At 36.1% G+C, this 22,753-nt stretch overlaps 1 protein-coding gene across 1 annotated transcript in view; it reads left to right on the top strand.

Annotated features, from left to right (window-relative positions):
• UNC13C (unc-13 homolog C) overlaps window positions 1-22,753 on the top strand; it is a 574,105-nt gene that overhangs the window by 360,526 nt on the left and 190,826 nt on the right. Inside the window, exon 17 of the mRNA XM_060005943.1 lies at window positions 6,192-6,325. Within this exon, the coding sequence (XP_059861926.1) occupies window positions 6,192-6,325 (134 nt within the window). The remainder of the gene's footprint in view (window positions 1-6,191; window positions 6,326-22,753) is intronic.

Below are 22,753 nucleotides of genomic sequence, written 5' to 3'. Positions count from 1 at the left end.
TGAAAAAGAATAGATATCCATATCTATTTTTTAATATTAATCCCAAACTCCTAATTTATGGAGCTTTCTTAATTAATACTCTTTCATCATTCATCAGTATCCAGTGTCCCCAAAGTTCTTACTAAATTTTCCTTTATAGATTATTACAAGTTATAAAGTTATACGTATATATACATACAACCGAATTACTTTGTTGTACACCTGAAACTAACACAACAATGTAAATTAAATATACTTAAAAAATGGTTGAAAAAAAAAGAAAGCTCTAAAACTGGGGGGGAAAACAACTGGCAATTAACTTAGAACCAAACCCTCCTTGTGCCTTTAACTCTCAAACTGCAGATGAATGCTGAGCAGTTGTGAGTCTCAAGAATGCAGGACCTGTGCAGGGATTTCACATAAGCATCCATAATTTTATTTTCTGAAAGCATTCCTTGTCATTCAAGATATATAACTCAGGATAAAAATCAGCCCATTATTATTAGTGGGAGGTAATGGTTGTCATCTGTGTCTATAAACTATGTAACCAGGGCTTGGAGTTGAGGATATAAAGAGAAAACCAAAGCTATACATTTTTTAATGTGGTCTACGTGTTCTGTTTTCAGTGAAGAAGAAGCGGTCAGAAATGAGGTAACCCTCAGTTTCTTCATCTCTGAAATCAGGATTTTAATGTTTGGCTTTGATGTTTGAAAATCAATGAAGACCACCCAAATGAGAACAGACAGAGGCTGTTTATTCAGATCTTACTCAAACAGCGAAGGCAGCCAACATCACTTTTATTTGGCCCAGACTCAACAGCAGACAGGGAAGTGGAAAAGCTTTATAGTGAAAACAGCAGGGAAGGTTTCAGGTCTAGTATGATCAGAGCTTGTTGGCCTGGGGAAACTGGGAGTCACCTAGCTAGAAGAAGGCATCTTGTGTGCATGATTTGGGGGACATATTTGGCTTTCAATGCTTGGTCCTGAGTTAGAAGTCAGGGTAAAATATAAGGAAACTGGCAGTCATTGACCAAGTCCAGTATAAATGTCCTCCTTTCTCCTGGCTGATAAACTGTCCACATTGCTCTTCATAAAGATCTCAAATCCGCTGAGCATTTGAAACTTTATGTTCTGCTTCCAAAACCAGTAACAAAGTTCCAATTTTTCTAACCTGTGAACTGCTAGGGCTAAGATGTCCTTATCTCCGAAGTATGAGAAGCCATACAGCCAACTCAGAGTCAGAGGATGTTGCAAACTTATTATAAAAGAGCTATCTAGTTCATATTTTAATATTAATTTACTTTGCTAGCCTTTTTGTTACAATTTAAAGCTTATTTCTTTTTTAATACTCAGGCTTACCTCTATTTCATTTTCTTTTGTGTCTTTATATTCACGCTGTCCTGATTTTCCATCTATAAGCCTTGTTGCAAAACTTTCAACCATCCCTTACCTTGAAAGAAGACCATCTTTCTACGTACACTGCAGCAGTCACCTGCTCACATGCACACAAATTCTGTAAGTTCTTTTTAGAGTTACTACAGCTTCCTTATCTTACCTGAGGTATCATTTTCCTCAGCTCTTCTCGACCTTCACTCTAGAGCCCTTTACGTGATCTCTATTCCTGCCCCACCATGGTCTGAATGCCTAAACACAAACATCCTCCTCCAACAATCTGCTGTCCTTCCTTTCTCCTCCCTCCTTTTTCTAGATCTATTCCTCCATCTTCCCTCCCATTTCTCTTCTTCCTTCCTCTGGACCATAAAATATATTTGTTCCAACACTCCAACCATTCTGGTCAAACACTTAAATCCTTTTCCTACTTCATTGCCCTCCAGTACTAAATCCAACACTCTGTTTCCTTGACTTCTGAATCCAGTCCTGGAGGAAACTCATGATGGTCCAGAGTTGCATCCTTGTAAGTGCAGGGCCCCACCCTCAACAGCACTCCCCAGCTCCCTGGCAGGGCCACTCTGGGTCCAACTCAAGGCCCACTTTCATTCCTTGCAGAGGTTGTTTCAAACTTTTACTATTTACTCCTCCTCTTCTCTCAGGATAGAAATTTCTAGCTGTCCTTTCTCACCATCAACAAGACTTATCTGCAAGATTCTTTATTGCCTGACTCAGAGGAAGCCTTGCTCTTCATTTACATTCAAGTCGAATCCTCCAACATTTACTCTGGATCCCATTTTCTCGCATTTCAACAGGGGCCTCACTCCCCCATCTATTCCCCTCTTTCATAAAATGTTATTCTCTTTTAGACTTTATCCCCAAGGTTTTTCCTCTAGCCATGTAGTCTTCTCTCTCTCTCTTTGAGTAAACTTGTTTACTCCGTAATTTCAGCTACCACGTACACCCTGGAATTCTTCAAGCTATATCCGTAGTCCAGAGTGCTTTCTAAACTCCAGGCTGGTTTACCTAATTACCTTATGGATAGTTCCATTGACGTTTCCCTCTCTTCTTTCTCACCATTTACATAATGAGTTCTATTAATTTTACCTAACTATTTCATAAGTATTTTCATAAACCTATCAATTTTATTTATTGACTATTTCATAAGTTTTAATTTATTAAACTTCCTGCTACTGCCAAATCATTTTTTAAAAACACAACTGTAATTAAGTATTCCCGTGTTTAAAATCATATAATAGTCCTCATCAAATTTAGTTTAAATGCAAATCCCTTCATATAACACAAAATGTCTTTCAGTATTTGACCCCTGCATCTCTCTAGCCTTTTGTTTCCCAAAGTATACTCAGAGGAACACTTTTTCTGTGGAATGTTTTACAAGATGGGATGTGGGGAATAGGAGGGGAGTAGAAGACTCTCAAATTGGCCCTGGGACCAACAGCACCAGAATTACTTGAGACTTTATTATATATGCAAATTCTCAAGCTTCACCCTAGACCTACTGAATCAGAAACTCTGGTGGTAGAGCCTACCGATCTGTGTTTTAGCAAGCCTGCCCAGTGATGCTGAAAAACACTAAAGTTTGAGAACCACCATCTTAGAGAATCACAATGTACATTAGCATCTTACTACAAGAAGTCTGGAAATAACGTATTTAACTTCATTTCAGCAAAATTTCCTCAATTTGAGCATGGACCGTGTGTGTGTGTGTGTGTGTGTGTGTGAGAGAGAGAGAGAGAGAGATACTCACTAATATCCAGTAGAACTAATGTTAGAGAAACTTGTCAAAAGCCTGCAGCCTCACATTGCTAGTAATTCCCCAATTAGTGTCATGTGCCTTTGCATTTAAACATCCCACTGCATTGCTCTACTACATATCTCCCCCCAACCCTTGTCTGGCCAGCTCCTTAGAGGAGGTATTTCAAAATTATATGCTTATTGAACAAATACATGGGATGGAACAGAAATATGTTGTAGAAACCTTAGAAGTGTTGCTAGGTCCTACTACCATGAAGATATAATCTGTTATTTCAACACTTTTTTACATATAATGGTTCTCTCTGTATATTGATCTCTTCTTAATGGAGTATCTTCATATTTTCTTCCTTGATATTGTGAAAGTATAATGTACATCTTATCAGCTTGTCTGTACAAGCTTTTTGTATTGAAATATCCTTTATAAATATGATGACTAGAAGGTTTTTCAGCTGATCCTACACCCTGGTGACTTTCTACTTTTAAAAATTTCTCTCCCCATTATACTTTCACAGTCTTTCTTTCATATCTCTTTCCTCAATTATCTATTAACAAAATAATTTTTAGACACTATAATAACAATGACCATATTAAGATTGACATACTAAGTCATAGCTTTATAAACCTATTGTATTTTATTTGTTATTAATGAGGTTAATATATATTATACTTTAATATAAATATATTTTATTAAATTTTTCTTGTGATACATATTAATTCATAGGGGTTTTAGTAAATATTAATACACTTATTACTAGCTTTCAGAATTTCTACTGCCATTATCTTAATTTTTCCAACCACAATTTCAAATGCCCCAATAGACTTCTTAACTATTCATAAAGTGTTACTTAGAAAAACTGAGTTCCTAAGCAGTCAAGTATTCTTATATAATGGTTGTACTACATGTTTCAACCATGCAGTTTATTCAAATGCACTAGTAAAATACATAAAGCATGATTTATGCTACTGATATGTGGTACGTAAAAACTTCATGACTCAGCATCAGGTTTGGTTTATTCTGATGCAGCATACAGAATTTTATGCAAAAATCATTACCAACTGTAATCCTCTGATGTCATAAAAAAGTAATCTGTGACAACTAAGGGACTTTGGAATTAATGTATATTCAACTACTTTGGTCTCTGCCATTTCCCAGATCACTCTTTGCAGAATGATGATAAGTGACTCTGGTGTTAGACATGTCATCAGTAGTCATTTATTTTTATTTATTCACATTACTTGAAACGTTAGGCATATAGTTTGGCTATATACACATCAAGATGATTAATGATAGTATTCTCATATAGTCCACCGTTGCCATCAGAACTAATTTTACTTACAATCTTCACAACTCACCAGGTTCTCTGGCTTTCTAACTACATCATAGAGAAGGAAATCTATTGAGCTTAATGTAATGAATAAATAATTATGTTATTGTGACCATAATAAATTCTTGTTCGTAAAAGAAAGATAAATTTCAATAGAAAATGTAATTTAATAATAGGCAAAGTGAGACATTTGTAAGCCTTTTTTGCTGCCTTTTTCTTATTAAAGATCTTCTGATGTGCCTTGGTGTACGTAAGGAATTAAAAGAGGAAGGCTGCCAGAGTTTCAAGTGGTTCTCAGGGACCAGATATATAAGATTCTTAAGATCCTTTGGAGACTGCTTATAGTTCATTCTGCCAATTTGAAGTAATTTGTCCTAGCCACTAATTTTTTGACTATTTTAGCTCTTCGACTTTTAGTATCTGTTAAATTTTGAGCTTAAAGGTAAATCAACAGCATTTGGAAGCACCCTAGGAAAATTAAAGTCCCTAAAGGTGCGTTATAGTCTGTGTATGAGGTCTCTAACAGTAAGTGGATTTAATACAGGATTATATTTTAACTTAAGTGAGAATATAATAGTGTGATGACTCATCCAAATCTGGTTACCTGTCTTGGGCAGCATTAGACGATAGGCATACAACCATTCAGCAGAGGGTGGCTGTTCTTTGGAAAAGCCATGGTAGTTGGATAGGGCAAAAGATTGGATCAAGTAAAATCAAATCCACCTTTTGTATGAGAGCCCATAAATTTCCTGAGCTACACATTGGAGCTTTCAGATATCCTGGATATATAAGATTATAAATAATTTAGCAAAAACAAGGAAACAGTATGCTTCCCACTGAGTCATATACTTGAGTGAAAATTGTCTTGTCTTTATCTTTTTTGCCTAATTTAAAAAAGTACATGTGAAAGAAGTGTTATAAGAAGAATGCCCACCAAACAAAGTGACCAGAATAATTTATTTGTGTGTTCAAAGGAATTGTGTTTGTTGAATATGAAGTTTAGATGTTAAACATTCAACATTGTTATTATACTCTGTTAATCTCACTGTAAATTTAGATCATTGAGGCAGCACTCTTCCTAGAGGTGAGAGTGGAGAATTCATTCAGTATGGTAAATCAAGAAGGATTCCAATATGATTTAAATACACATACATGCACAAAAAAGAAAGATAGACTTAGGAAGTTTTTGTTAACTAGATACATTTGTGAGTGGAATGAGAGAGTTCCAGACCATTCATGCAACTTGTATATGCTGTCGTATTTAACAGTACTGGCTTTGTAACCAGGCAGTCTTGCTTGAGTTCAGCCCACTTTACTACCAGTGTGACTATGGACAAAATATTTAGGCAGGACAAATTTTATATACAACACACACACACACACCTCATTGTACAAACAGAATTCAACCTTTTGCCTTGGAAGAAGCCACATTAAAGGGATAATTTCTACAATAATAATTCCTAAGGTCATGAACTGCAATAGAGGAAGAGAAACCTCCATTCCAGAACCGAAGTATATAGGAGTTCAAGCCTGGCCATTGTGACTTTACCCTATGGGATGCATTCAATGAAGAGAGGAAACCTGAATTTAATAGCTTTGGTCAGCATGATCTGAGAGTTGTTCCATTACCCCTTTTCTCTAATCCTCCTGTTTGACAGTGACATCTAACTAAAGTCATACCATTTAACCTTTTCTTTTGCATGTTGCGTGACCTTGTGAGCAGAGTAAGAAACGGGACATTCCTCGGGAAGATCAGGGACCAACCACGAAGAATTTGGATTTTTGGCCCCAACTTATTACACTGATGGTCACGATTATTGATGAGGATAAAACTGCCTACACTCCTGTCCTGAATCAGTAAGTACGCTGTTTTGGTAATAAATGGATTTTATTCCACTAAAGTTAAGAAAACAAAATATTTGAAGTATGGCTTATACTCTCATGACAATGACAGACTTTTCCAAAATCAAGCTATAGAAAGCAGTATATTTTTACTTTTATCAGTTAATATTAATTCAGTGATATGAATTTTTAGTTTCAGCCTCATACAGAGTGATTATTTGGATATGGAGACAAATATTTCCCACAAATTTATTTTTATTTGATGTAGAAAAATTTCTTCTTTCCACTGGTTTCTTTCATTGTCTTAAAAAAAAATGCAATCCCCCAAAACTAAAAAGAATGTTAAAGAGTATTAACGTATTCCACCGTGACTTTACTAATAGTAAGGATTTTTCAAAAAAACTTGCTTTCAAAATAGTTGTGTATGCTAGATGTAACAAATTTAATGCAGTATTTAAGAGAACAAGTCCATTTTCTCAAATAACCTAAGCCTATGCCTCCATGCATAGAATTTATAAATTATGAGCAGGTTAGCAAGGCAGATGAATTAAAATTCGTGGCTGTTCTAGAAGACTCTGAAATCTTCAACTTATCAACTTAACACTAGCTATGAGACCTTGGGCAAATTATCTAATTTCCCTGGGTCTCAGTTTCCTCATATATAAAATAAGGATATATTACCGGATAATTTCCAAGATCCAGTCCACCTTTAATGTTGCACATTTAGGATTTATTTCACACCCACACGTCGAGAGCTATACAACCAAAATAACAGCTGACTCTGCCCGCAGGGCATTTGCAATCTGGTAATGGAGAGAATATCCTGACATATTGGTCATACCTGAAAACCTGTGGGCAGCAGGAATAGCAGAAATAGACAAACCATTATGTACATTCAGGCTTAATATGGGGAACTGGTTTTATTATTTCTAATTTTTTGTACTGGTCAAAACAGTTAGGGTCAAAAAGCTTGTGTGGAATACAATTGAAATTCCAATTATAGAAGAAATACCTGTAAGTATTCCAATTTTTATCCTTTCCTGTTTCTTCACCACCCATTTTCACCTGCCCTGAATTTTTTCTAAATGTGGAGAAAGTATTCCTCTCCTTGATAGGCAATGACAGCATCGTTAGGTTTACCTTTACACTTTCTTCTTCCTTTTCCCCTTATATCCACCTTTTCTGCCTGATGCCAGAGTGTATCATGATGACCATCTGTAGAGACTTTCTCTTATTCTCTTCTGATAGCTCAGGACTAGATCCTCTCTTTTAACATATGGCATGTCCTCAGTTCCTCCTGGACAGCTTTGTGGGCTAGATATGTTTTCTCATTCATTCTTTGGATCTTTCTTGAAGATACAGTAGATTTCCTAAAGGTAGGGACATCAATAACTTGTTTTAAGACTGTGCCCTCGGGCTGAGGTAGGTCAGTTGATTAATGAGAATGGAATGAAAACAAACATCTGCTGAGAAATGCTAATTAAAGGTTATTAGAAAGGATTTTATTTTTAATCAAATGAATTCTTTACATTTACCAAATATTCAGGATATGACTATTAAAAGATAACATTATAAAATCATGGAATCAAAGTTCCCCAGAATCATCCTTAATCATATACCATTAAAAATATACAAAGATTTTAGTTACTTTTTTGTGACTGTGTTAAAGGAAGTGGAGGGAATGCATTTACTTATGGCAAAAATAAATTTTAAATTATGAGCTAAATTAAGTCTACTAAGTATAAAAATGAGCAAGGACACAAGGAAAGAAGAGAAATGTCTTTGTCTTGCTTTTTATTTTTGTTTATGGTGTCAGTTTGTAGTCACTTTTGTTCCAATGAAAACCTAGTTCTAATAAAGCTGAATGCTTTCCCTCTGTTGGGAATCTATGCTTTATGATTGTATTTGCTCAGATTTTGAAGATGTTCTAAAGATTTTTTGCGTACTAAGGATCATTGCATTTTGTTTCTCATTTAATTAAATCTATATTTTAAGTGAACTCACCTAGATAGCAAGGTGTGCTCTTAGTGGCGAATGTTGCATTTGTGTAATTTGGTGAGATTTCCATTCATGCATGTTTCTTTATTTGTGCAATGTGTCATCACATTTAGGCATCACTAATTATCTCACTGGGTAGTTAGACTATTAGGATCAACTAGGCTGATAGTTGCGAATGCAGATTCTGAGCTCCATCCCAAATCTACGGAGTTAAGATCTGAATTTGGCACAGAAGTCTGCATTATTAATAAAGTATCCCTTGCGTGGTTTGTATACACCAGAGTATGAAGGCACAGGTCAGTTTGTGAAGGACATGTCCAGCTAAAACAAGTTTTGGTTTTTAGTTTGAAGGTAATGGCAAGAGAACGGATGATTTAAAAAGATAGGTCTTATTTTTATATCTTTCTTGTTTTTAATATCTAAGATTATTGATATAAATAATTAATTGAATGAAGTATTCATGGTTATTTTGACTTAAAAAATATTGCAAGCATTTGCTTATTCAAGTTTGATAACAATTTATAATAGTTGCAGAAAGTAAACATGAGGGGAAGGATTTGTTTTATTTTGTACACTGGTATGTATCCAGGCATACATATTGGTTGAATTATTGAATACATTAAAGTAAATCCATATGTGTAATTGGTATCTGTTCTCTCTGTTCCTACTCCATTGATTAACTGATGTACTAGAGTATTTCTTTGAGTGATACGTCTTCACATTTTAAAGATTCATTTTATGGAGTGGCTTTCCAGGTGTTTCTGTTTCATTGAAACTGAAAACTATTAAGCACAGTATTTTCAGATCTTTCAATGTGGGTCTCTCTCTCCCTTTTAAATAGATGTATTGAGGTATAACTGAATAGAGTTAAAAATTTAATTAGTTTTGACATATGCATCTAACCATGAAACCATCACCACAATCAAGATGATAAAGATATCCGTAACCCCAATAAGTTTCTGTGTGCCTTATGCAACCCACCCCAGGCAACCAATGGTCTGCTTTCTAATACTACAAATTAGTTAGAAATTTTTATCCTTTTGTATAAAGGAATAATATATTATGTACATTTCTTTGTCTAATTTCTTTCACTAATTACAACTATTTTGAGATTCATCCAGGTGGTTGTGGGTATCAATACTTCATCTCCTTTTATTTCTGAGTAATATTCTACTATATAGATATACCACAAAATGTTTATCCATTCATCTCTTAGGATTAGGGTTAAGGTTAGGGGGTAAATTTGGATTTTTTTTCAAGATTAGGTTTCTGTGAATGTTTGTTTGCAAGATTTTGTGTAGACATATTCTTTTATTTTCCTTGGGTCATGTAATATGTACATGTTTAATATTTCTTAAAACTGCCAAACCACTTTCCAAAGTGTTTGTATATTTCCAACACTTAGTACAATTAGACTTTTTACTTTTAGCCATTCAAATAAGTGTAGTGTTATCTCCTTGTGGTTTTAATTTGCACTTTCCTAAGTACTGATATTGACCATCTTTTCATCTGCTTATTTGCATACATATATCTTCTTTGGTGAAATGTCTGTTCAAATCTTTTTGCCATTTCCAAATTGAGATGTTTATCTTCTTATTAATGAGTTGTAATGGCTCTTTAATTATACTAAATAAAGGTCTACTGTTATGTAAATGTTGCAATATTTTCTCCTAGTTTGTGACTTTCTCTTCCATTTATTACTAGTTTCTTTTGGAGAGCTGTTTTTAAGAAAATAATTGATAGAGTAGTCCAATTTGTTGATTATTTTCTTTTATAATTTGGGCTTTCTGTGTCCTACTTAAGAAAACGTTGCAACACCCAGAGTCAAGTTGCAGTACTGTAGTTTTCTTCTAGATATCTTACATTGAGATCTGTGGTTCATCTCCAGTTATTTTTTGTATACGGTATGATATAGAGTTTAAGATTATTTGGGATTTTTTTCATATGTTTAATCTTTTCAGCTCTATTTGTTAGAAAAATTATCCTATCCCCATCGAATTGCTTTGGTAACTTTGTCAAAAATCAGTTAATTATATGTGTGAGTCCAATTCTGTACTCTCTGTTCTATTGATCCATATATCTATGGATCTAGTAGTGATTAACTTCAGCTTTTGTCTGAAAAACTCTTTGTCTCTTCTTCAATTCTGAAGGACAACTTTGCCATGTAGAATATTATTGGTTGGCAGGTTTTCTCTTTCAGCATTCTGAAAAATCATTCCACTCCCTCCTGGCTTGCAAAATTTCTGCTGAAAAATTCACTGATAGTCTTATGGGGATCCCCTTCAGTGTAACAAACTCCTTTTATCTTGCTACTTTTAGGATTCTCTCTTTGTCTTTTATATTTTCTCTTTGCTGAAATCCTCACTTTGTTCATGCATTGTTCTCTGACCTCAGTGAGCATCTTTATGACCATTATTTTGAACTCTCTATTGGGTAAATCACTTATCTCTATTTTATTAAGGTCAGTTATAGGTGATTTATCTTGTTCTTTTGTTTGGAACATATTTCCTTCTTATTTTTTTTTTTCATTTTCCTTGACTCTTTGTGTTGGTTTCTGCACATTAGATTAGACAACCACCTCTCCCAGTCTAGACAGACTGTCTCATCAATCAGCCCAGCCCAAGCTCCTGGTTGTCTCTCAAACCATTATGGTTGTCCAAGCTGCCATCTTTGTTCTTAGTGGCTCCCTAATTGAGGGTGTGCCAAGACTGGTCAATGTTTCAAGGAAAAGGATAAAAGTCAGCACCTAGATACAGGCTAACTAAAAGCTGTACCCTCAGGCAATAGATGGGAAAAGATATAGTTAAGCCCCTTGGAAGGAGAAATTGGAAGATGGGCATTATTGCCTGCTTCCTCTGCACTGAGCCCAGGTGGATAGCCATGACAGTGGGGGAGGGACAAGCGGGGTGCTTCTGCACCTGTTGAAAAGCTGCTTGTTTTGTTTGCTCTAGTCCTGTGGGACTTGTGAATGAAAGACCCACTGGCTATCAGAGCTACATGATTTGGGAACCCATCCCTCAGCTTGCAGCCATAAAAGTTGATGCATTAAATATGTGGACAGGCTCCTTCCAGGGAAGTACTGGTGGTTTGGTTTCATTGTTGGATCAAGCAAGAGGGAGAATGCAGGGAAGTGCCCACCAGCTCCTCTGGGCTCTAAGAAAGATCTCAGCCAGCCTCTAGATGGATGCTAAATTAGAAGCCAGACCCTCAGGCATTAACTTGTAAAGTATGCAGTCAAATCCCTCCAGGGCAAGACTGGGAGATGGGCATTTTTACCTGCTCTTTCTGGGCTGAACCTTGAGGAGACAGCCACAGGGAGTTATGTGCGCCCACTGACAAATGTGTCTTTATTTGCCATAGTCCTGTGAGCCACTGGATTTCTCTCAGTGGGAATTTCTCCATGTGTAGTGTCGTTGTACATTCATTGCATCTGTGGGTGGAGGGAAGTTCCTATGTTGCCATCTTGGTTCCTCCCAAAACTGCTTGTTCTTGATTGTGTTTTTGTTATTTGTCTTTCAAGGAATTTTTCCATTTAATCTAAGTGGCAATTTGCTGTTGTACAGTTGCTCATGACATTTCTCTATTATGCCTTTAATGTCTATAAAATCTGAAGTCATTTCTCTTCTCTCATTCTTAATATTGATATTATATATCTTCTGTCTGTTTTCCTGTCTAACTGGCTAGCCATTTATGAATTTTATTAGTCTTCTGAAAAAAAAAAAAGAAACAGATTTTGGTTTCATTAAATCTCAATATTGTTTTTGGTTTTAAAGTAAATTGGTGTCTTCTCTATTTCTTATTATGTTCTTTCTTTTGTAAGTGTAGATAACTGTTAAGTGGCTCCAGCAGTAATCCAGTGAGAAAATATGAGGACTTTGGATAAGATGATGGAGAGGTAGGATCAGATCTGAGAAATATTTAGGAGATAAATCAAGAGATCTTGTTGACTAAATGCATTGAGTGGAAGGTTAGGAAAGAAGATGGAGACAATGAACACGCTGTATTTATGGGAGCACCATTAATTGAGATAATAAATTCAGGAGGAAGTCTCAGTGTAAGGAAGTACATAGTTAAAAGAAGTATACAGTGAGTTATATTTGGATATATAGAGATTTGGCTATCTGTATGACTTCCATGAATCATATGCAGTAGGCAATTGTATACTTAGCTGTGAAATTCCTTTAGACTGATGACAACCAAATGTATAATGTAGGGGAGGTTCACTAAATATGCTTGAAAGTAAGAAATCTTATATCTTTTAAAATATTCATGTAATTTTACTCTGATTATTTAAATTATTGTGACTTAACATTACTTTGTTTTTGTAATGCTGACCAAAATGTAAGCAAAAATATGTTTCATCCATTCTACAATCCTGTGTATTTGCATGTATTTTATTATTGTCTGTAATTTCTTTTAGCATCTTTCCAAAGTATTGAGCCACAGTGAAGGCTCAATTTATTTTCTCTCTGCATTAAGAGTATATATCAGAGAGGCTCCAATGTGTTGAATAGAAAATGGAACAATTTTTAAAAATCTGCTGTTTCATTTGTGAAGATGAGGTATGCTGCTTTTATTTTGTCAAGGCTGTGGGATGAGCCATAACATTATTTTCTTTTTTTTTTTCATAACATTATTTTCCAATTTTATGTTTTAAAACATAGTATGCTTCATTTGCTGCAGTGAGAAAATTGGGTTTAAGCTACTTTGATCAAAGATGTACATCTTCTTCTTTCTGTTTTGGAAATAATGCTCTTCAAAGTATTAAAGCTATTGATGTCTTTGCTTGCACTGTGGCTTCCCTAAATTATTTTTCTATTTAAAACTTTGTTACAAAACTGTTCATTATGCTAAAAAGTAGAGAGAGTATACAATGGAGCTGTATATCCATAACTCAAACTCAATGATTACTAAGATTTTGTCATATTTTCTTCACCTATACATTGAGCTTTATTATTATTTTTTTTCCTTTGCTGAATTCTTTTAAACAAATCTCAGACATATATCATTTCATCCCTAAAAATTACGGTTATTTTCTTACATATGACAATGTCATTCTCACAACTAATAACACTAACAGTAATGCATTAGTATCGTGTACCCCTTCCCGTAATCAAATGCTGCTGTTTTTCTTTAAAAATCCCTTTTTACATTTGTTTTGTTTTAGTCAGGATTCAGATGAGGTCCACATACTACATTTTGATTATTTTGTGTCATAAGTCTCTTTCCTCATAATTCCTCTCCCTTAACTTCTCTTTTATCCATGCCACTACTTTCTTAAAGAAGCCATGTTCATTGTCCTTTAGAATGTTCTACTTTCTGGATCATTCTGCATGTCTCTTTCTTATATTTAATTTGTTCCACCGTATTCTGTACTCCCCATAGCTGAGCATTAGTTTAAAGGCTATCTTTCAGATTCCTTTTTTGTCTGTTTGTTTTTCAAGAATAACTCACAGGTGACTCTGTGTACTTCATACTCCATCACATCCGCGGTCACATTAAGTCTGGTTGTTCCCCTTGTGGTCATGCCAAGATTGATCAGTGCTGCCAGCCTGATCCTTCCATTTCAGTGTTTCTGTTGACCTCTCCTCTAATGCTTTCATTTATTTATAATCATTTCAGAATAAGTTATTCAATTAGGGATGGCAAAATTGTGATTTTATAATTTTATTTGTTCAACATTTAGTTAGAACTTTTCTGTAAAGAAGGACTTGCCTTCATCAACTAGGGCTGCTTATCTGGTTATTGTCGATGAAAATAATCAATAAATAACCTATATTAGAAATAGAAAAGAATTTTATTTGAGTCAAACTGAGAACTCTAGCCAAGAAAACAGCCTCCCAGAAAACTCCAAGGAACTGCTCCATAGAAGCATGGTTATCAGCACAGTTTTATATCTTGTCAGAACAAAGAACATGAAACAAGCCAGGGATACATTCCTTCAAGGTGTCAAAAAAAACAAATCAGCACGTACACAGTGAGTCAGTATAGCCTTGGCACCTGGGAAGGGAGTCTTATCATCGAAGGAGTACCAGCATTGGTGCCCCGGAAAGGGAGGCATCTAATCTTTATTTTTAACATGGTCTTTCTTTACTTCTGCTCAGTACACCCTGCTTTTTAATAATTAAAACACAAGCACAGCTTATGTTTGATAAGCCACAAACAGGCTGTTTTAGTTAGCATAAAATTCAAGTTAACTCATATATAAGCCAGAATGACTTCCCCATATCGCATCATGTGAAAATTTCTTGTATCATTACCCTGAAATAGAACAAGTATAGGAAGGATAAGGCAAATATTCAATTCTTTCTTTTAAAGATTTTTATTCCATTCTTTTTTTCTGCTCTATTTACTTTTATTATTTTTCATTAAAATTCTCATTTAAATAAATATGTATTGAATATTTGATAGTTGCCAGGTACTATGCAAAGCTGGGGCCACAAAGATTTAATCCGGAAAGAGATATACAAAATCAAACATGAACCTTAAACTGTGCCTGCCACAATCACAGGTCATTCTGAGATCAAATTCCTCACCTTAATCCCTTGTTAAGGTAATCTAATAAAAACACTAGATTTGGAATTAGACTGAGAAATCCAGAGATTGAGATAGTTGACAAGAATAGACATTGAAAGGTTATGAGTTTGGAGATAGCTATAATAAGTGATCCAAAATGAAGAATAAATCAAAATGATGTGTAAATAGAAGCCAGGAGATAAACATGGTTGAAGGGGAAGAAGGCAGTTCTCAGTAAAAGAAGGGAAAGGATGCTTGCAAGGAAAAGCAGAAACGATGAGAATAGCAGAGTCTTGGTATTGGTGGACTTCTTTTTTTCTTTTTTTTTTTTTGCGGTACGCGGGCCTCTCACTGTTGTGGCCTCTCCCGTTGCGGAGCACAGGCTCCAGACACGCAGGCTCAGCGGCCATGGCTCACGGGCCCAGCTGCTCTGCGGCATGTGGGATCTTCCCGGGCCGGGGCACGAACCCGTGTCCCCTGCATCGGCAGGCGGACTCTCAACCACTGCGCCACCAGGGAAGCCCTGGTGGACTTCTTAGGTGAGGATCCTGACTGTGGTCACTCACCGCACTCCCCTAATGCCTTCACCTCGGAAGGAGCTTTTTGTTCCTGGTGCAAGGAGACTGACTACTGGTGTTTGCTCCATCTGTTAAACCTAGTTCAGCTTTCCTTGGGTTCCAGTACAATGTGGCAAGGCAGTTCAGTCTTGTTTCTCCATTGTGCAAAGTATACTTATCAAAATTACCTTCTAGTTATTTGCAGTTACTTGAGCTGTGATCCTTATAGCCAAAGTAGCATAACTAAACCATTATGATATTACATGGAGCAACATGTGTATTCCACTATAGTTGCAGTTAGGTTGCTGTTGAAGTGTAAAGGAATGCTTCAATTTCAATTGCTGGGATATAAGCAAACAATATATTTCCTATGAGTAAACAGTTCTGCAGAGCTAGGGTTTACACTGGGGAGAATGGATAGCCAGAAAATCTGAAAACCTGGGCTAACACTACCTGAATAAAAGCACACACACAAAAAAGAAGTCATTTTGAAAGCTTTTACTAATGTCAATTACAGCCGACTTAAATTTTAAAATAGATAAGGTGTTTCTCTGCAAATTCCCAAAACAATAACACGTTATCTGGAAAGAATAAGAATATTTTTCTAAGAGCATAAGAGTACTGTTGTAAGATTGCTAACTAAGAATTGTACTAATTCAGTCACTTCTGAAGATTTCAATTTTCTGCCTCCCTGACTGCACATCATAGAGAAAACAAAAGGTTCATCTTGGATTTTCAGTCTATTATGCTTGCCAGATGATTTATGTACAACTAGATATCTACGTTATAAATATTACAACCATCGTATAGGGAACTATGGGAAATTCATTGGAGCCAGACACTGTACTAAGCATTTTTCACAGTTGAATGTTTAATTGAATCCTAAATGTAATTATAATAGAACCAGTGCTGTTAACATCCCCAAAGTGCAGACGATGAAACTGAAGCACAGTTAGTAAGTGGCAGAATTAGAATCTAAGCAACCCTTTGCATTAACAAAACGATTAACTGTAGGGGAAAACCCCATAAGTCAGGGCATTAATCCTTTAGGTCCATCCAGACATTTCTGATGTCTCAGTGATTAATCTGAATCTGGTCATGATAAACCTGAAACAATAATGACAAAAGTTTAAAGTGCAAGGTATGCCATATGATGGCACCAGCTGTAGTTGTATATAAACCAATAGACAAAATGCGCACAGTTTGTAATTTACTGTAAGAAAAATGTAAATGTGTAGTGCGTACTCACGGGCGCCCTCAGGAGAGACCAGGAAAGAATTTTTTTTTTTCTAGAATTCTCTGTGTTAAAAACCTTGCTTCCCAAGCATTTGGGATACACAAAAATGATCAGTTTTCCCTTGTGGATTAGGTGCAAGAAATGTCAGAACCAAGGCCCACATTTAATAACTCTATAGACTCTAACTTCACACCTTTCTACATTTCTATGTCTAATATCATTTTATTTTTATATCCTCATTTTTCTTCTCTTTTTTTTTTTTAAACATATTTTCTCCCTGGAGGCCCCCTGTGTCCTCCTGCTGGATTCTAAACTGGTTGTTCTCTAGCTCTGTTGCAGAGCTGTTATTTGGAGATAGTGATGGCTACCATTGGTTTAGAAGGTTTCATTCATTTAACTTATGTTGATTACTGGGCAATATGTTACAAACTGGAGATTCAGCAATGAACAAGACAAAAAAAGTTCTTTATTACTTTTCCTGGGAGGGGAGAGGAGTTAGATAGCAAGGCACCTAAAAATAAACAGATAATACCATGTTTTAGGTATTGATAAATGCTATGGAGAAGGTAAAGCAAGACAATACTGAAAACAATGACTTGGCAGAAGTGAAGATCAGTGCTAATATGTCCATTTCAATGGCTACAAAAGGACTCTTGGAGAAAGTGACATTTGAATTGAAGCGTGGATCAGAGGAAGGCAAACATAAACTAAGCTTTGGTAACTGTAAACAGGAGAATCAATAGGAAGTACAAAGTTTCAGAAGTGAAGCCTGGCATGCTGGAGTAGCAGCAAGAAAGGCCATGTGATTGGGGCTTAATCAATGGGAGAAACAGTGGGAAGAGTTGATGCCGTAAAAGTGGCTCCTTTATTTATTGGATGGAGCTGCAGTTTCCCATAGATGACAAGGCAAACAGACTGCAACACTTTGCTTTCATGTCCATATTTCAGTTGCTGTCACCTGGTATGTGGCCAGTATTTCCTTAGGTTATAGAGAATGAGAAGTAGTAATTTGGTTAGTCAGGTTTCCTGTTTGTTTTGTTTGTTTGTTTTTGTTTTTTTTAGTTATTTTTTTTCTTCAGCAAAGATAGTTTTACAAAACACTTAATGGACTTTCTACTATCTAACTCCAAGTTCCCTCCACACTTTGCTTTACCCTTAAGATTTAAGACTTAACTGAAGCATTACCTCTTCCAGCTAGTCTTCCCTAATGCATCCAAGATGTATAGGTGCCACATTATGGTTCATCCATGAATTTACATTCTATCGTTGCATTTATAGTATGGTACTATGAGTATATGTTTATAAATCTGTTTCTTCCACTATGCTAAAAAGTTTTTGAAGGAAAAGACCATGTCTTTTCTTATTTTTACCACCTTAGCATAGTGTCAGATGAAGAGATGAAGTTCCACTCGTTATCGAATGGGTGTCCTGCTGCTCCCACTTACAAAAAACAGTTACACACTCACAAATGTTGGCAGCAAATGACAGGCGCCTTTAATCAGAATGTCCATAGTCTGGGGAGATGATGGACTCAACATCCCCTAAAAACCACCTCCAAAAATTCTGCTTGACCATGAAACATTTAAGGGAAAGGAGGGAAGTAATCTCAGTTAATCATAGAGATAGGGGGTCAGAGTTGTCACCATCCCCCCACTGCGTGCAGGCTCGTTGACTTCTTGTGATCTTCCTCTGGATGGTATCTCATTCACACAGTTTAGTCACACAGTTTGTTCGGGAGATGACTGGAGGGGAAGCTAGGGGAGAGATCTGGTAATCTTCATTTCTACATTTCATTGCTTATTCTTCATTTCTACTTCTTTGATCAGTGGAAAGAACTGACAAGTCAGGCAAGGTATTGATTAAAAGATTTGAAAGGTGCACTTGGGCCAGAGATAAGTAGAGCATGGGGGTGCCTGGTTTAAAAGTTAGTTACAATATAGCTTTGCTAAAGTGACAGGAACAGGGGCTTCCTGCTGAGGGTGGTTTCCTGCAAAGAGCTGCTGACAGATCCTCACTTGTCAGAACGTCATTCCATTTCTATGGGATTAGGGGCCAAGGTCTATCTTCTGTACCTTCTTCATACTGACATAGGGTGCTGTATTCTCAGAGTGGAAATTGTCAACGTGGGTCTGTAGCATCTCTTTGCTGACAATTTTAGTTGTCGCTTACATATATGGGCAGGGCAAGCTATAATTATTCTGATGCCCACAAAGATATAGATTATTATGAGCAATAATGTTAATCCCATTGTCTTGAGGCCAGTTCTTGGAATTGTGCTACCCATAGATTCAGTACTGTTGAAGTTGGAGCAGTTTATGTCATGGCTACAGTCTGGTCATCATGCAGTTAGCTTTTTTACCTCTGGTGGCAGTTTTAGTATGTGTAAAACAACTCTCTAGTACTTGGGGCTGGACGGAGGGGGGGCCTGCAGTGTTCTGCTGGGCTCCAAACTCATGTTTATTGGGTGTATAAAATTTGCCACTTCCATACTTATCCTGCCTCTGCCTTTGTCTAAGGCCAATTACAGATTTTTCTCAGTGATACTCCCTTCTCCCTTCCTAACATGTAATTGAGACAGAACAATAGATGGTTACTTTGGTTTAGTAAAATCACATCCAAACTCTTTACCATAAATGGCCTGCTAAAAGTTTATTGTGGGAAACTCTTAGCAGAAATTTGATATTAATTTTATTGGCACCAGACAGGAACAATCAGACAGTACATGTGCTTTTTCAATGAATACAGACAGATAAAAGTGAATGCTGAACCACAGTGAGAGGATTTAAGGGAACTAGTTCTAAGCAATCTTTGTAACAATGCAGTGTCCTTGAGATCCATTCATAATTATACATTACACTTGGGAAACAACTTTTAGATGGAAGGGTCTCCCTCCACTGCTGCTCGGGCAGGCAAGATGTTTGTCGGTCAGTCATCCAACAGGCATTAAGGTCTCTACTTTGAAGACAAATCTCATCTTATTATATTTTGTAAACCATCTTAGTATTTTTTAATGAGATGAGTACTTCAGGAATAAGTAAAAATAAAGAAAGAGGACTATGCTTTAAGTATGCAAAGATCAGTGTGGCTTGGGTGGCTTAGTGATCTAATATTTTTGCGTGAGAGAGACTGAGCCATAAGACCTTAGAAAAGTTTTGCAACGTTTTTTGGACTGTTTTCCACATGTGAAAGATTGGGAGTTAAAACTGGAAAAATTGGGAGTTCAATCTGAAAAATTTGGGAGTTAAAACACAGAGGACCATTATCCGGATTCGAGGAGATAATGCTTAGAAGCACCTAGCCCAGTGCTTGTCATTGACTAGATGCTCATCAGATGTTAACTCCCATCTCTCGGCGTTCAGTGCCTCAAGCTCCCTGCCTCCAACGTGAATATGAGGACTTGCTTTCCCCAGGTCTGTAATCTGGAAACACTGGAGTACCTTGAGAAACGTGACCTGAGGTCAGTAAATTCTGTTTACTCTTCACCCCAAGCACATTACCCACATTTTTTAAAGCTGTTTCTGCCATCTCCACCTCCTTTGCCACTGCCAGGTGTGTCTTACAAAATGCTGATTTCAGTAGTTAATCGAGATCCATCCCAAATTTTATTTTTCATATTTAAATTATGTATTTAAAGATCCAAGTTTATTAAATAATACCTTAGGTTGTAGATGTAAATAAAGAGAAAACAAAAAATAAAAGGGTAGTTGGGTTTAAATGGCATTAGTGACCTACTTGCTTTTTAGTACAAGAGAACTTAAGTACAAAAGGAAAGATGATCACCACAGGAAATGTCCAGTTGTTGAGTTCACACTCCAAATGCTTAAGCTAACTTTCACCCTGAACTGCAATGTTATGATACGTTTTAGTTGCTCTTTAATATAGCTTTAACTTGTAAGGCTAGTTTGTAATTTACTAGTAGAGTCCTACTTAATAAAGTTCATTATCCGTGGTTCTCTCTCTCCATGGTAATGGCAGTTAATTGCACTAAGGCAAGTCTAGTTCTCTTAAATGGAGAACATGTTAACAAAAGCTGATTTTAAAAAAAGATAACAATGTTAAAAGAGCGGAGCAAGCTAAATGTCTTGACTTCTGACTGTGACAATGAAGCTGCAGTTGCATACATGACACATAATATCAGAACCATTGCTTACTCATTTGTAACAATGAATACACTTATCTTCAAAGGCAAACTTTGCATGTGAAAACAATACTTCAGGGCTTCCCTGGTGGCGCAGTGGTTGAGAGTCCCCGTGCCGATGCAGGGGACACGGGTTTGTGCCCCGGTCCGGGAGGATCCCACATGCCGCGGAGCGGCTGGGCCCGTGAGCCATGGCCGCTAAGCCTGCGCATCTGGAGCCTGTGCTCCACAACGGGAGACGCCACAACAGTGAGAGGCCGGCGAACCGCAAAAAAAAAAAAAAAAAAACTTCACATTTAATGGATTCTAATTTTATCTGTTGTGACTAATGAATCAGTATTATCAAATTTGGCAGTAGAAGATTGTGTTTTCCTTATTTCACTAAGACATTTTCAAGATAATAAATTGGGTTATTAAATTGTGTCTCATAGGAGTCAAGGTTTAAAACATGCTTTGTATTAATTGCTGCAAATTAAAAACAGGAGACATTCAAATAATGTTGGAATGGAGCAGTTATTTCATTAAACCTCTTTTTGTAAATAATAGACTAAGTTAAGCTATAACTACATGGAAAATGAAGAAGAGGTGAAGCTATACATTCTAGAATTCAATTTGTGTACATTAACTTGGACCAGGATGAAGAGGACCAATTTTATTTTTTAAATATGAATAATGAAATATGAGTATTTAATGTACCATATTATATGGGTACTTGCTTTAACTTTTATATATATATACTAATTTCTACGAGGTTAGGAAATGGTCATGGAAAGTTAAAAACTCTTTTAGTCCTGCTTGTATCATAGTTTGGAATTTATTTATAATTAGCATATAAATTGTTAGTGTATGGCTAGAGATTTCTGAAGTTTGTGAAACCAGTTTACTCCTGTTAGTATATAATAATTTCCCTCTGCAATCAAGTTTATTGCTATTAATTTTATTAGCAATTTTTTTTTCTGGAGACTAATAACTAGCAACACAAATGTAAACTTCCATTCATTTTCTGTGATAATTTTTTTCACATTAGAAATCAGTGGAGTCTAAATAATATTTTCTTGTATGTCTTATTTATAGTTAAAATTTCCTTATCATCAGCAGCAAGCCTTTATTGAGTGTTCACTATGGGCCAGTGGCTGTACAAGTTATATACATGTAAAATCTCATTTAATCCTCATAACAGCCGTAGAAAGGCCCAAGTTGCAATTATTATCATCCGCATTTGACAGATGAGGAAATTGAGTTTTAAAGAGATTACTCAGTGCTCCACTGGGTCAATTAGTTAAGTAGCAGAGGAGAAATCAAATCTCTGTCTTTTGGATTACATTGAGGCTTAACCACTACATTACACTTCTGTGACTTGTGCACAGGAAATAGCCAGAACTGCGTTAAATTACAGAAAATAAGCCTCTGGCAAATGTGCAAATGGTGTAGACTTCTTAGCCATCCCAAAGAAAAGGCAGAAATATTCAACTGTGGAATGTGTTGGAAGAAAACAACTCTGCCATTTGAATCATTATTTGATACTGAGGAGACCATATAGACATAGCATATAAAATTTGATGCCAGAGTGAGATTATGTATTTTCATATCTACAAAGGAAATTTGAACACAGTGCAAAAATACACTCTTATGGGAATATGATTATTTTGTTGCCCCTTAAAAATGGAAACGTAGAATCTAGCTAGTAGTTACTCAGAACTTGATAAAATCTGTTATGAGAAATACTAGGTGTCTGTCCTCTCATTCCAAGCTCTGATTTCCTTCTCTTATTGGTTGTATATAGTTGTGAATTTTTCTCCCCTTTTTCAGTGAGTAGGTAGGAATAAAGAAATTATTTTGGAAACTGTTAGCTTTGCAGATGTTGTCACCAGGTTATATCCTGGCTTCTGTTTAAATTGCATGGAGAGGAAATATACATACCTACATACATACAAATAAATAAATGCAAATATAAAAATATGTATATAGAAGATTATATAAGCACAATTAATATTATC

The sequence above is a fragment of the Delphinus delphis genome, chromosome 2 (genome assembly GCF_949987515.2).
Source record: "Delphinus delphis chromosome 2, mDelDel1.2, whole genome shotgun sequence".
Classification (NCBI taxonomy): domain Eukaryota; kingdom Metazoa; phylum Chordata; class Mammalia; order Artiodactyla; family Delphinidae; genus Delphinus; species Delphinus delphis.
The sequence above is the reverse complement of the archived record's forward strand: the minus strand, read 5'-3'. Positions and strand labels throughout refer to the sequence as shown.